Source organism: Dreissena polymorpha, chromosome 13, assembly GCF_020536995.1.
Source record: "Dreissena polymorpha isolate Duluth1 chromosome 13, UMN_Dpol_1.0, whole genome shotgun sequence".
Lineage (NCBI taxonomy): Eukaryota > Metazoa > Mollusca > Bivalvia > Myida > Dreissenidae > Dreissena > Dreissena polymorpha.
The window spans coordinates 35,214,384-35,228,769 of record NC_068367.1 but is presented as its reverse complement, the minus strand read 5'-3'; the positions used below and the strand labels follow the sequence as shown (position 1 = coordinate 35,228,769).

General features: G+C 39.8%; 2 protein-coding genes across 3 annotated transcripts in view; both read left to right on the top strand.

The window, feature by feature from the left end:
* Positions 1 to 6,756, top strand: part of LOC127856556 (uncharacterized) — a 60,012-nt gene extending 53,256 nt beyond the window's left edge. Inside the window, exons 8-9 of one of the 2 annotated variants that reach the window (XM_052392849.1) lie at positions 2,332 to 2,520; positions 5,724 to 6,756. In XM_052392849.1, coding sequence (XP_052248809.1) covers positions 2,332 to 2,520; positions 5,724 to 5,877 — 343 coding nt within the window. In that variant the 3' untranslated portion in view covers positions 5,878 to 6,756. Of the gene's footprint in view, positions 1 to 2,331; positions 2,521 to 5,717 lie in introns of both variants that reach the window. The other variant, XM_052392848.1, reaches the window with a different exon arrangement.
* Positions 6,757 to 11,141: 4,385 nt separating this feature from the next.
* On the top strand, positions 11,142 to 13,626 carry LOC127854577 (uncharacterized). Its single transcript, XM_052389640.1, has 2 exons — positions 11,142 to 13,509; positions 13,550 to 13,626. The coding sequence occupies exons 1-2, from the start codon at positions 11,142 to 11,144 to the stop codon at positions 13,624 to 13,626; spliced, it is 2,445 nt and encodes an 814-aa protein (XP_052245600.1).
* Positions 13,627 to 14,386: the final 760 nt, after the last annotated feature.

Here is a 14,386-nt window from a genome sequence, read left to right as displayed (position 1 = left end):
ATTTGTAAAATTAGCATTTTCTTCGATTTTTTTTCAAAGAATACTATCAGAATAGCAAACAGTTTGGATCCTGATCGAGACGCCACGTTCTGTGGCGTCTCATCTGGATCCAAACTGTTTGCAAAGGCCTTCAAAATTCGGTTCCAGCACTGAAAGAGTTAAGGTTTCATATAGCATTTGAGCTGCTTTCTGGTAAAACGGGGCTTAATGCATGTGCATTAAGTGTCCTCCCAGATTAGCCTGTGCAGTCCGCACTTGCTAAGTTGGAACGAATCTTTCTGCCCAGACTGGTTTTTCTTTTAGAAGCTACTTCCTTTTAATGAAAAAAACCCATAAAAGCAGAAAGTGTCATCCCTGTTTAGCCAGTGGGGACTCATCCCTGATTAGCCAGTGGGGACTCATCCCTGATTAGCCAGTGGGGACTCATCCCTGATTAGCCAGTGGAGACTCATCCCTGATTAGCCAGTGGGGACTCATCCCTGATTAGCCAGTGGGGACTCATCCCTGATTAGCCAGTGGGGACTCATCCCTGATTAGTCAGTGGGGAGTCATCCCTGATTAGCCAGTGGGGACTCATCCCTGATTAGCCAGTGGGGACTCATCCCTGATTAGCCAGTGGGGACTCATCCCTGATTAGCCAGTGGGGACTCATCCCTGATTAGCCAGTGGGGACTCATCCCTGATTAGCCAGTGGGGACTCATCCCTGATTAGCCAGTGGGGACTCATCCCTGATTAGCCAGTGGGGACTCATCCCTGATTAGCCAGTGGGGACTCATCCCTGATTAGCCAGTGGGGACTCATCCCTGATTAGCCAGTTGGGACTCATCCCTGATTAGCCAGTGGGGACTCATCCCTGATTAGCCAGTGGGGACTCATCCCTGATTAGCCAGTGGGGACTCATCCCTGATTAGCCAGTGGGGACTGCAATAGCTAATCTTGGACCACACTTTATGCATTAAGCTAGATTTCCTCATAGCAAGGATTAGCAGCTTATCTTAAAGCATTCAAGTAACAATCAGAGAAACTCGATTACCATGATCTCGAATCAAAATTTAACTTCATCAAAAGAATCTGTTTGAGTCCACCTGAACAGCAGTGATTGAATTAACTAATTAATTAGATAATTAACTTTACTGAACTGGGGTGGTATTCCAGAAACATCTTAAGTCATTTCTTAAATAATTTCACTTAAGTTCAAAATTACAATGTTTTGTATTTCTTTACTAAATATGGAAACACGTGTTTTTTTGGTATTCCTAAAATAACATTGGCATAATGATGTTATTTATATGTATATCTTGAAGCCAATCTATTGCAATATGAAATGAAACTTTTTAGAAAATTTCCCAATTTAAGGATAAGAATAAAGTTTAACTTTAGATGCTTCTGGAATACGGTCCCTGACCTTAAATAGACTGCTGTATTTACAGAGCCAAGTTTGCTTTTGAATGCGTTTCATACAAGGCAAAAACAATACTAGTACATGATTGTGTTAAGAAAGTATATACATGTAGGTAAGTGAGATTCTGCTACCAGTTTTGACTAAAATCTCATTCTTTTACAGAGGGAGATAGGCATTTGGCGTGGTAGGTCAAAGACAAAAGAAGCTACATGTATTATCTATATCATAAATTAACTATACTATATATTAGCTATACTAACTTCTGCTAGCAACTAAAGTCTAGTAGTGACTTCCAAACTGTTAGCAGTACTGAACACCATCTTAAAGTATTGCCTTAACTCGGAAATGTCCCTTTCATTTACAGAGCCATTTAGTTGGCATTGAGTGTGGTTCAGGTCAAATACAGAACAAAGCATCTGGTATTTCCCTATTTTATCAATACTGCAGGCGATTGCTCCGACCAGTATTACCTAACTTGGGAAATGACAGTTTCATTAAGTTTAAACCTTTTTATATTAGCTTAACTCTTTCAGTGCTGGAACCAAATTTTGAAGGCCTTTGCAAACAGTTTGGATCCAGATGAGACGCCACAGAACGTGGCGTCTCATCAGGATCCAAACTGTTTGCTATTCTGTTAGTATTTTTTGGAAAAAAAATCGAAGAAAATGCTAATTTTAGAAATTCACCAGACAACATTTTAGCAGACGACAATTTTCCCAGCAAGCAACGGGTTAAGTGCTTCAAAGGCCCTAGGCTTATTGAAACACTCTCAAGACTGTGTCCAGGGTAGAATCATTATGTGTCTTTGGGAAGATCTAAAGTATGCTCACTCAGTGCAGATTGAACCCCTGACCTTCCTGTTGCTGGTGGACACCATGTCAAATACGCCATGGCATCCTTAATTTTTCATTTCATTTTTCATTTACAGAGCCAAGTCTGCGTTCGACTGGAGTCGACCGAAGGCGGAACGTAAACAGCTGGTCGACTCTGCAAGCCGCTATCAGGCCATCTACCTTCAGGGTCTCTTGAAAGAGAAAGACAAGGAAATACGACTCATAACAAACCAGCTGCTGAAAGCAAACAAGGAGAATGTTTCTCTGCTGAAGGAATTGGAAGGGTAAGCCAATAAGGAGAACGTGATAGGGTAAGCAAATCAGGGAAGGTAACTCTGCTGAAAGACTTGGAAGGGTAAGCAAAGAGAACATAAGTCTGCTGAAAGAATTGGAAGTGTACACAAACCTTTAGCAATTTCAATATACATGTAAAATGTACCTCAAATCCTGTTTTTGATGCATGCTTTTTGAAAGTCAGTGACTTTTGACTTCAGCTAAAGTTTTTCCTTGCATTATTCTGATGCAAAGAGAAGGTAACTCTGCAGGTAACACTTTTGGTCTTAAAAGGGCCTTTTCACATTGCGGTAAATTGGCAAATTTAAAAGAAGTTGTTTCAGATTCGCAATTTTGTCGTTTTAGTTCTGATATTTGTGAGGAAATAGTAATACTGAACATTTACCATGCTCTAAAATATCCATTATATGCATCTTTTAACAATTTGAAAACCTGAAAATTATAACGCGAAACGATTGAACAATTTGGAAAGTTCTGTTGTTGTCGTTATATTTTGTGAAACTACGAGGATTGCTTATATAAAGTGAAAAATACATCCCCACATAGCATGAGCTCGGATGGCCGAGTGGTCTAAGCGGATGACTTTTTACTTCAGGATTCGAGTCCAGTTGAGGATTACTTTTTGTTCCTTTTTTAAATTTTATTCTTGTTTTTTTTACTGGAGATTTTTAGGTCCAATGTTTAAATTTATCAATATAAAGCATTTAATGACAAACTTCAATACATGCCAAAATCTGTGAAAATGCCCCTTTAACTGGATTTTTGCTAAGAAGAGACTTCCAACAAATGAAAAATACCATACAAACACAAAGTTTCCAACTGCATTATGCAAGAACATCACATTGCTTTTTGTCCTGTGAATTTCCTATTTAATCAATTTTTTTGGTAAATGGACTCTTTGATACTTGTATCTTTTTCACAATATCCCTTCTTATATAAGGACCAAGACCATCTAATATTAGATATGACACCTTATATTTGGTCATTGTGAATTGTTAAAAAAATGATCCAGGAAACATTGCCTTGGAACAGGTCGCTTATTCCATCACATTATGAGTAGGAATATCCACATGATGCCACTTTGATTGCCCATAATGCCTCTGCTTTTGCTATTTGATCGCTTACTGATTAAGGCTTTAGAAAGACAGTCTGCCCCTCCTTTTCAGTATCACCACCTCCTTGATGACTGCCTCCTGGTAAAGGTGATTGATGCATCTGGCCTTTATCATTGTGTACTTTCACCTATCATTGTGTACTTTCACCAACTGCAGCACTTATGTTTTGATCCATCTGCATGGCCCAGTAACTGAGACAGGCTAGAATTTGAACAGGCTATGCTTTTACAACACATAAAGCAATACACAGCAAAGTGGTTCCCAGAATCTGCCTTACACCATTTTGACTGGAAATCGCGATTATTGTCTATCTTTTCTAGCAAGCAAATATATCTAGGAAAAAACCCATTAATGCATACCTACAGCAAACCCAAATAATTATATTTAAAACACTATTAATACATGTATGCATATCCAGGTCACATTAAAATAACAAAACCAAAATATTTTGCCCATCAAAGAATTTTAAGACTCTCTACTGAAAAAAACTAGGAAAACTAGGAGCTTTTTGTAAAAACTAGGAGACTTAAAAATACTAGGAAAACTAGAAATGGCGCGGCAGAGGCCGACGCGTATCCCCACGCCGAATGTTTGACCTAGGTGTGCCCCAGGGTTGGTAATGGGGCCATGCATAGCTGAGATTGACCGTATTGTCATAAGAGAAGTTCATCATCAATTAGAAGTGAATTGGTGTAGAAATGAAGAAGTTATAGTAAAAGGCTATTTTGGGTGGGTGTGACATATGTGGGCAGGGCGCCCCAGGGTTGGTAATTGTGCCATGCATAGTTGAGATTGACCGTATTGTCATAAGAGAGGTTCAGTATCAATTTGAAGTGAATCGGTGTAGAAATGAAGAAATTATAGTAAAAGGCAATTTTGGGTGGGTGTGGTCTATGTGGGCGGGGCGCCCCAGGGTTGGTAATGGGGCCATGCATAGTTGAGATTGACTGTATTGTCATAAGAGAAGTTCAATATCAATTTGAAGTGAATCGGTGTAGAAATGAAGAAATTATAGTAAAGGCAATTTTGGGTGGGTGTGGTCTATGTGGGCGGGGCCCCAGGGTTGGTTATGGGGCCATGCATAGTTGAGATTGACCCTAATGTCATAAGAGAAGTTCAGTATCAATTTGAAGTGAATCCGTGTAGAAATGAAAAAATTATAGTAAATGGAATTTTTTGGTGGGTGTGGCCTATGTGGGCGGGCGCCCCAGGGTTGGGATTGGGGCCATGCATAGTTGAGATTGACCCTAATGTCATAACAAAAGTTCAGTATCAATTTGAAATGAATCCGTGTAGAAATGAAAAAATTATAGTAAATGGAAATTTTTGGTGGGTGTGGCCTATGTGGGCGGGGCGCCCCAGGGTTGGGAATGGGGCCATGCATGGTTGAGATTGACCGTATTGTCATAGGTGAGGTCCAGTATCAATTTGAAGTGAATCGGTGTAGAAATAAAGAAGTAAATGTAAAATAACCTAAAAAAATGAGTGATAATTTCTGACGCGGCCCCATCCCCAACCCCTATAACTTTTGACCCAGGGGTCAGATCAAAATTCCAAATAGTGCAGGGTCGCACATATGCTCATAGCTACCATGTGTGTAAATTTCAAGGTTCTAGTGCTTTTAGTGTAGGAGGAGATAGTGGCCAGGACGGACGGACGGACGGACGGCGGAGATCACCACAATATCCCCACCTTTTTTTCAAAAAGCGTGGGGATAACTAAAAAAAACTAGGAACGCTGGAAAGACTGTCAGCATAGGCTAATCTGGGATGACAATTAATGCACATACATAAACCCTTTCCCACTCAGAAGCAAAGTGAAAATGGCTATCATGCAAACAGCATAAAACCAGAACAGTCTGTGTGTAACTCGCAGTCTGTACAGGTTTTATGCTGTTTGCTGCTCATCAGTATCTAAAAGATGGATTCAAAAACTTGAATCTAGTAAGAAACACATGAAATCAAAATTTAACTTTCAAGGGGACTACAAATTTGTAAAAATATGTATCTAAGTGATAGAGAGTTAAGCCCATTTTTCCCAGTACAAGACTCAATCATAGCTATAATTGGCAGGTACAGAGGGAAAAATTACGATGAGCTCTACAAGGAGAACGTGACGCTGAAAGAACAGATTGCCAGAGCGTGCAGAGAGAACGTTGCACTGGCTGGACAGAGACATAAAGAGAGGAACCGGGTACTACAGAAATTCGAGAAAGCTCGGACACTTTCTTAGCTGACATGACTTTATTCATTATATAATAATTTGTGTAGTGAATGCTGAAAGTCATGAAATTGACGTGCGTATAGAATTTTTACTATTTTTTTTCATTTTTGTGTATATTTTGGTGACATACATCAACTATTAAATTATAAGAACAACATTTTTGTTTTTAAAAAATTGGCACAAAATTTTCCGAACTATTTTGAGTGAAAACACATTGTCTGCTGAATGTTAAAACCAGTGTAACTGACATTTTGTATAATTTTCAGGAGAAGCAACAAAACTTTTTCATTAAAATAATGAACACTTTTCAATATTCAAATTTTCTGAATATTGACATTGAAAAACAAAGCAAAACTCCAAATTGAAATGTTTTCAAGCAATAAATAACTTGAGAAAGAAGTAGTTACGGTAATTTCAATGCTGAAGGATTTTTTGATTCGCAGAATAACGTAATTGCTCAAAATGTATTTCAGTAAAACTAAATCCTAAAAGATACAAAATGTACATGTAGGTTACACTAGTTTTAACATTCAGAAGAAGCACTGTATTCCCCCCTTCGAATAAATGGTCATAATGGAAATTTTATTTTTGCTTGAATTTAGTTACTCTTAGTTATAAACTGATGGAAGAAAGTAATAATTTTTTATTTCTCATTGCTTATACTTTTGTCACATATATAAACAAGTTTTATACAAATTCAAGAAGCCATCATGACAAGCGATGGAATGGGATAATTCAGAGTTTGAAATAGTGATGATTGCTAATTTTCTGTGTCTGATTTCTAATAACTTTTTACAACTGGTTCTACAGAAATGTGATAATGAAAATAAATAGTGTCTATGTACTCGAACCGCTTTATTTATATTGCTACCGTATACGTGCGCTTATAAGACGCCCTCGCTTATAAGACGCACCCCGATTTCGGACTTTATTATCGGTGGATTTAAGACTGACCCGCGTGTAAGACGCGGTCAAATTTTGCCGTTTTCATCGGCCGAAAAACGGCCGAATGTTGAACAAAATCAATTAGAAACACATTAAGAATATTTCAAACTCGCGCTGCATACAATTAGTAATTCACGCAAGTCCGAAAAATAAAACAATCAAACAACAAAGTAAATAATATTTGTTTATTTCATGATATATAAGTAGGTTTTAATTTATTTTCAAGTATTATTCATACAGTAAAAATAATTATCAAATTAACACAATTTCTAACAAAATTTATTTATATTGCTAATTGACTGACCTTGTTTTCATAACAATGTTGAACAAGTTGGCAGTTTTGTTTAAATCATTTCATAAAATGATAATCAAGTATATGTTGTTTGATTTGTATGAATTATATAAAATGAAACTCTAAAAATAGAAATACAGAAAGTGTTTACATTTGCCGGAAGGAAAAGTAGTTTGAAGTACAAATTCCATACTAAACTGTACAGGTACATGTATATTGTTGTGCAATTGCTGTTAAGTACGCAATTTGGGAAAAGTTGATCTTGGCTGTAATGTGTAGATTTCATATGAAAATAAACAATTGAAATAGTATATCTGTACATGTTTATTAAAGTCCTGTTTATCACAGCGAAAAATGTCTAAAATAAAAGACTAGAGGATGGTATAATTTATCTCTCCATCATGTTTCTGGAGTAATATTTTTCTTATAATTAGGAACACATATACTCATTTTTAAACACTAAAGGTATGTGTTCAGCAATTAGAATTACATATTCTCTTTAACCCTTTCCCACTCAGAAGCAAAGTGTAAATGACTATGTGCAAACATAAAACCATAACAGCCTGCGAGTAAGTTGCAGTCTGTTCAGGCTTAACCCTTACAGTGCTGGAACCGAATTTTGAAGGCCTTTGCAAACAGTTTGGATCCAGATGAGACGCCACAGAACATGGCGTCTCATCAGGATCTAAACTGTTTGCTATTCTGATAGTATTCTTTGAAAAAAAATCGAAGAAAATGCTAATTTTAGAAATTCAGCAGACAACATTTTAGCAGACTACAAATTTCCCAGCATGCAAAGGGTTAATATATTTTGCTACTCATCAGTATCTAAGGGTTGGAAATGAAGTCTTTCAAACTTGAATATATTGAGAAAGGATTTAAATTTAATTTGATTTTCTATTTCTAAAGGACTTCAAATACATCAAAGTGCCTTTCTGAGTGGTAAAGGGTTAAAAAATATTGCATCAGAATGCATAATGCACATTTTAAACAAGCACATAGCAGTCACACTGTCTGTCTGTATGAGTGTTGATGTCCTGCTGAAAATTCATGTCTCACTTAGCCATAACTTTGCCATATAATGATAGATTTAAAACAAATAAATGTCATTAATAGTAGGGATGTCAACGAATATCCGAATATCCGAATATTCGGTCCCGGACCGAATATTCGGATACTGTTTTCCGAATCGAATATTCGGAAGAAAAAATAAAAAATCGAGTAATTTCAAAGACTTTGTATTCGTAAAATTTGCTTTAAACATTGTCAAAAAAGTTGTTCCTCGTGTCATAATGTTTATTCCGGTAGGCGCGTTAATGCGTCGCTATGGTGATGACAGTATACCGGTCATAAATCCCGCTAACAAAGCCAGACACTTGGTGTCAAAATTATGATAGGTGCAAATCGCGTCGGCAATCAAAACACCGACCTGCACTTGATCCAATGACTCGAATTACATTTAAAATTATCAAAGATTAAATGAGTAAAGGAAAAGCCAACTTTGTGTAAAAACAAATAAGACCGTTTGGCAATTAAAACACCGACCTGTATTGATCTAATAACTCGAATTACATTTAAAATGATCAAAGATTAAATGAGTAAAAAAAGAGCCGACTTGGTGTGAAAAACAAAACAGATCGTATGGTTTTAATCACGTTGTCCAATCAAAAGAGCTTTTAGAAAATAATTTACTCAACCTATAATGAGTATTTGCGTATCGAATGGTCCAAACATTAATTAATTACTCAATATTCAATCAGGTATTATACTTAAAGAAATGTTTTTGGTATTTCACCCTCATTTAATTGAAAATATTATAATTGCTACACGCATAAAGTAAATATCTGTACAAGCAAAATGCCACCTACGCCTTCCGCTGCTTGGAAGTATTTCACGACATCATCCGATAAGAAGTCGCCGATCCAAGTGTCTTTTAAACGTGGCAACTTTAAAAGACGGACTGTTTAGTCTGTTAAACAGGTTCAAAGTGTGTTGTGGCTATGTACATACTAAGTAATTCGTTTAAGTTCAGCTTTAATTATATGTAGATCTAACTGTTTTGTCATGTAATTATTTTGTCGTCATGTAATATTATGTTTCTCGTTCTATTGTTGATGTACGATATAATAGTTTAAAAACAGTTTTGGTCATTCAATTTTAACAATAAAAAGTAATCATCAACATCAGCTTCGAATTAACGACGGCAACGCTGTGTCAATATTTAAACACTTCCGGTGAACTTCCGGTAAAAACGAAAGTAGAATTCATGGAGTAATGGTACGGTAAACAAAGTTGACTTTTTTCCAACAGATGTTGACCGAATATCCGAATATTCGTTCGGAAGGGTGACCGAATATTCGAATACCGAAATCGGTATTCGGTACCATCCCTAATTAATAGTCATTTTTACCAAACTGGCAATAAGTCCCTGTAATCCACATCAGATCATTTTCATCATTGTAACCATTACCATCACTATGAGTTTTACCATCAGCCATAATCATCTGTTTCACGCTTATCAATTTTGCAAAAACCAGTATCACCAATAATAAATATCATTATTATCAAGTTAGGTCAACAATGTCGCCATCATCGACAATTTAAAAAGAATCACAATACATGTATTGACAATTATCATCAATATCGCCAAAATTATGTCATCATTATCACAATTGTAACTTTTGTAATAAATATCACCATTTTCATTGAAGTCTTTTTCACAGTTGTCACCGGTGTCATCATTATTCTCAATATCCGAATAACAGTACATGTATATGCCGCAATTGTATTAAGCATCACCTATATAATCAATATCATCCATTTCAGCAGTATCATCATTATCATCTACTCCACAAGTATCATCATTTTCATCTACTCCACATCTATCATCATTATTGTTAATGTCACATTAGCTTCTTACTGCGGTCGGTATATGATCTGCTACCCTCACCAGCTAACCTACACAGATGGGGAATGCAAGACAGCCCATCATGTCAACTGTGTAACAGAACTGGAAGCATGAAGCACATACTATCGGCATGCAGCACAGCACTCACGCAAGGCAGATATAGATGGCGCCATGACCAAGTGCTTCGAGATATGGCAGACATTCTTGAAAGACAGCGAATGAAGAAGAGAAAACAGCCACAGCCAAAAACCATCCACTTTGTCAAGGAAGGCCAGTCAGCACCTAAAGGCAAAAGAACAACATCTTCAGTACTTGACGAAGCTGACAATTGGAACATGGCTGTTGACCTACAGAAAAAGCTTGTCTTTCCAGAGGTAGTACAAACCAATCTCAGACCCGACATTGTCATCTGGTCCAACACTGCAAAGCACCTGGTGATGATTGAATTGACAATCCCATGGGAAACAAGGTGTGAAGAAGCCTACGAGAGGAAGAAAACCAAGTACTCTGATCTCATGGACCAATGCAGACAACAAGGATGGAGAACCTGGCTGTTCCCTGTTGAAATAGGAGCAAGGGGTTTCCCAGCCAATTCACTATGGAAGATGTTGGGCGCCATGGGACTCAAGGGCCACGAGAGAAGGACTGCTGTGGGCAGACTAGAACAATCAGCTGAAAGGGCATTCAGTTGGCTATGGTCTCGAAGAGATGAGAGGAGCTGGAAGCCAGTCACCAACACGTAGTGGACTGATCACCACTGCGGACCCACCACCCGGAGAGTGTACCAGGATTAAAGGGTCGAAACACTTGTTGATGGGTGGATCCTGGCTGATGATGTTGGTGACTGATGCAGTGACACCACTGTATTACACACATTTCTATGTCAGAAAAGATCTGATGGCTTCTAGGAAAGACTGGATGGCAACCGAGAATAGAACGGTGACGCTGGAAAGACAGATGACCACCAGGAATAGACTGGGACGGGACATAATGGGTTGGCACCCCAGAATGTAGCCTTCATGAGAGGGCAACCCACATACAACAGCTACAGACTCACTAATAGAAGAATACCCCCAGAGTCTTACGAGAGTAGGGGAGGATGAAAGACTCAACCGGACGGATAAACCAATGACGACACGGCTAGTACAAACGACACTGACTGGAACACCGGCAGAAGTTAGATGTAAGTGCGGGAAAATCTGTAAGAACCTCAGGGGTCTACGGATTCACCAGGCAAGATCGGCATGTGGTCAAAAGGCATCCCAGAAGCAGCGCACAAGTTTAATCCTTGGTGAGACGCAGGAGGACACTAGTCAGGAGGCTACCCACAGAACTAGAGACCTCTCTGCAGATGAGATGCCATCTGACAGCACACAGATTCCTGATGAATCCCAGATTGATCCTCTCCTTGAGTTACTTCAAACCCAAGATGACTCTGAACCAGTAAAAGAAGTACCGCATAAGACCCCACCAGCAACACCAGAGGAGGAAAAGAGACCAAGAATAGAGTGGCCAAAGACTTCGAATAAAAAGGCATGGACAGACTTTGATCACGAGCTAGATCTTATCCTGGAAGCAACTCTACAAGGGGCAGTTGAGAGAAAACTAGTGGCCATGACAAGCCTAATTTACACGGTTGGCAAAGAACGATATGGAGTCTATGTACCAAAACATTCCAAACCGTCAAGTCAACCCAACAGGAGAGAGAGGCAGATACAGGCCATTAGACAAGAGCTTAAGAAACTGAGAAAGGCATATAGAAACGCCAAAGACGAGGAGAAACTTGGATTGCAAGAGCTACGAGACTTGCAGAGAAAGCAACTGAGGGAACTCAGAAAAGCAGAGACAGCAAGAAAGAACAGACGAAAGAGAGCACAACAAAGGACTTCATTTATAGCCAACCCATACAAGTTCTCCAAAAAGTTGCTAGACAAGGAGAAATCAGGCATCCTCAACAGCTCAATGGAGGAGATACAGACCCACCTGAGGGATACACACTCTGACACCAGAAGAGATGACCCTTTGGGCCCATGTGCACACATCATGCCTGAACCAGCTCCAACTATAGCACTTGACAGTAAAGAACCCACCCTGGCTGAGGTGAAAGATGTAGTGAAGAAAGCTAGAGCTGGCTCTGCCCCAGGACCTAATGGAATACCATATAAGGTCTACAAGATGTGCCCAAGACTGCTTCGTCGCCTTTGGCGCCTAATTAAGGTGGTATGGAGAAAAGGACAGGTACCCGAGTGCTGGCAGAAAGCAGAAGGCCTATTTGTCCCTAAGGAAACAAACTCGCACAACATTAGCCAGTTCAGGACAATATCACTTTTAAATGTGGAAGGCAAGATCTTCTTTGCTGTTCTCGCTAGAAGACTGACCACATACCTTACTGCTAACAAATATGTGGATACTTCAATCCAAAAAGGAGGTGTGCCTGGATTTTCTGGTTGTGTAGAGCACACAAGCGCTTTAAGCCAGCTGATACGTGAAGCGAAAGTGAACCAACAGGATTTGACAGTAGTATGGCTAGACCTAGCCAATGCATACGGCTCCATACCACACCAGCTAATACGAAGAGCGCTGGATCACTATCACATACCAGCACATGTACAGAAGATTGTCCTAGGGTACCTAGACAACATTCAGCTGCGCTTCTCAGTGAGAGAGAAGATAACAGAGTGGCAGAGGCTTGAGAAGGGAATCATTACTGGCTGCACCGTTTCCGTTGTCCTATTTGTCATGGGCATGAACCTCATCCTGAATGCTGCCAAGAAGGAAACCCGTGGACCAAAAACTGCGTCAGGGATCTACCTACCAAGCAACAGGAGCTTCATGGATGACTTGACTATAACAACCCAGACACATGTGCAGGCTAGATGGGTCCTCTCAGCTCTTGAGAGTACAACATCTTGGGCAAGAATGAAATTCAAGCCGAAGAAATCCAGAAGCCTTATCATCAAGAAAGGCCAGTCAACCAAGAAGTTCAACCTCCAGGTACAGAGAGAAGACATACCATCTATCATGGATAGTCCAATCAAGTGCCTGGGCAAGTGGTATGATGCAAGCCTCAATGATACAAATAATGTAAAGCGCATCAAAGGCCAGCTAAATGAAGGGTTGAAACAAATAGACAGGTCTTGGCTACCAGGAAAATTCAAGGCATGGTTGTTTCAACACGGACTACTACCTCGCCTGATGTGGCCCCTTATGTTGTATGAGTTAGCAACATCAACAGTGGAGGGCCTAGAAAGAACCATAAGCAGGCATCTTCGAAGATGGTTAGGGGTACCACCAAGCTTTACAAACATAGGTCTTTATGGAAGATCCAACCAGTTACAACTCCCGCTCTCATCATTAGTGGAGGAGTTCAAGGCATCAAAGGCACGGCTGGTGGTAACTCTGAAAGAATCCCGAGATGATAAGATCAGGAAAGCTGGCATAGAGACAAGAACAGGGAGAAAGTGGTCAGCCAGCCAGGCAGTGACCCAGGCAGAAAGTAGACTTAGGCAGAAAGACATTGTTGGAACAACCACTAGCGGGCGCCAAGGTCTTGGAATCTCAACATGTCCTAGATGGAGCCAAGCAGCCAGTGGGGAAAAAAGGAAAATGGTAGTAGATGAAGTGCGGAAGATGGAAGAAGAAGAGAGAAGATCTAGAGCAGTAGCCATGGGCTCACAGGGAGCATGGACAAAATGGGACACCACACCAAGGAAGATGACATGGGGCCAGATCTGGAAGTATGAGCCTTTGCGAATCAGCTTCTTACTGCGGTCGGTATATGATCTGCTACCCTCACCAGCTAACCTACACAGATGGGGAATGCAAGACAGCCCATCATGTCAACTGTGTAACAGAACTGGAAGCATGGAGCACATACTATCGGCATGCAGCACAGCACTCACGCAAGGCAGATATAGATGGCGCCATGACCAAGTGCTTCGAGATATGGCAGACATTCTTGAAAGACAGCGAATGAAGAAGAGAAAACAGCCACAGCCAAAAACCATCCACTTTGTCAAGGAAGGCCAGTCAGCACCTAAAGGCAAAAGAACAACATCTTCAGTACTTGACGAAACTGACAATTGGAACATGGCTGTTGACCTACAGAAAAAGCTTGTCTTTCCAGAGGTAGTACAAACCAATCTCAGACCCGACATTGTCATCTGGTCCAACACTGCAAAGCACCTGGTGATGATTGAATTGACAATCCCATGGGAAACAAGGTGTGAAGAAGCCTACGAGAGGAAGAAAACCAAGTACTCTGATCTCATGGACCAATGCAGACAACAAGGATGGAGAACCTGGCTGTTCCCTGTTGAAATAGGAGCAAGGGGTTTCCCAGCCAATTCACTATGGAAGATGTTGGGCGCCAT

Excerpts from the sequence above, each read along its gene's own strand:
- LOC127854577 (XM_052389640.1), top strand. The coding sequence starts at position 11,142 with ATGACGACACGGCTAGTACAAACGACACTGACTGGAACACCGGCAGAA. Across the intron at positions 13,510-13,549 it reads GGCAGTGACCCAGGCAGAAA|CGGGCGCCAAGGTCTTGGAA; the intron begins GTAGACTTAGGC and ends AACAACCACTAG.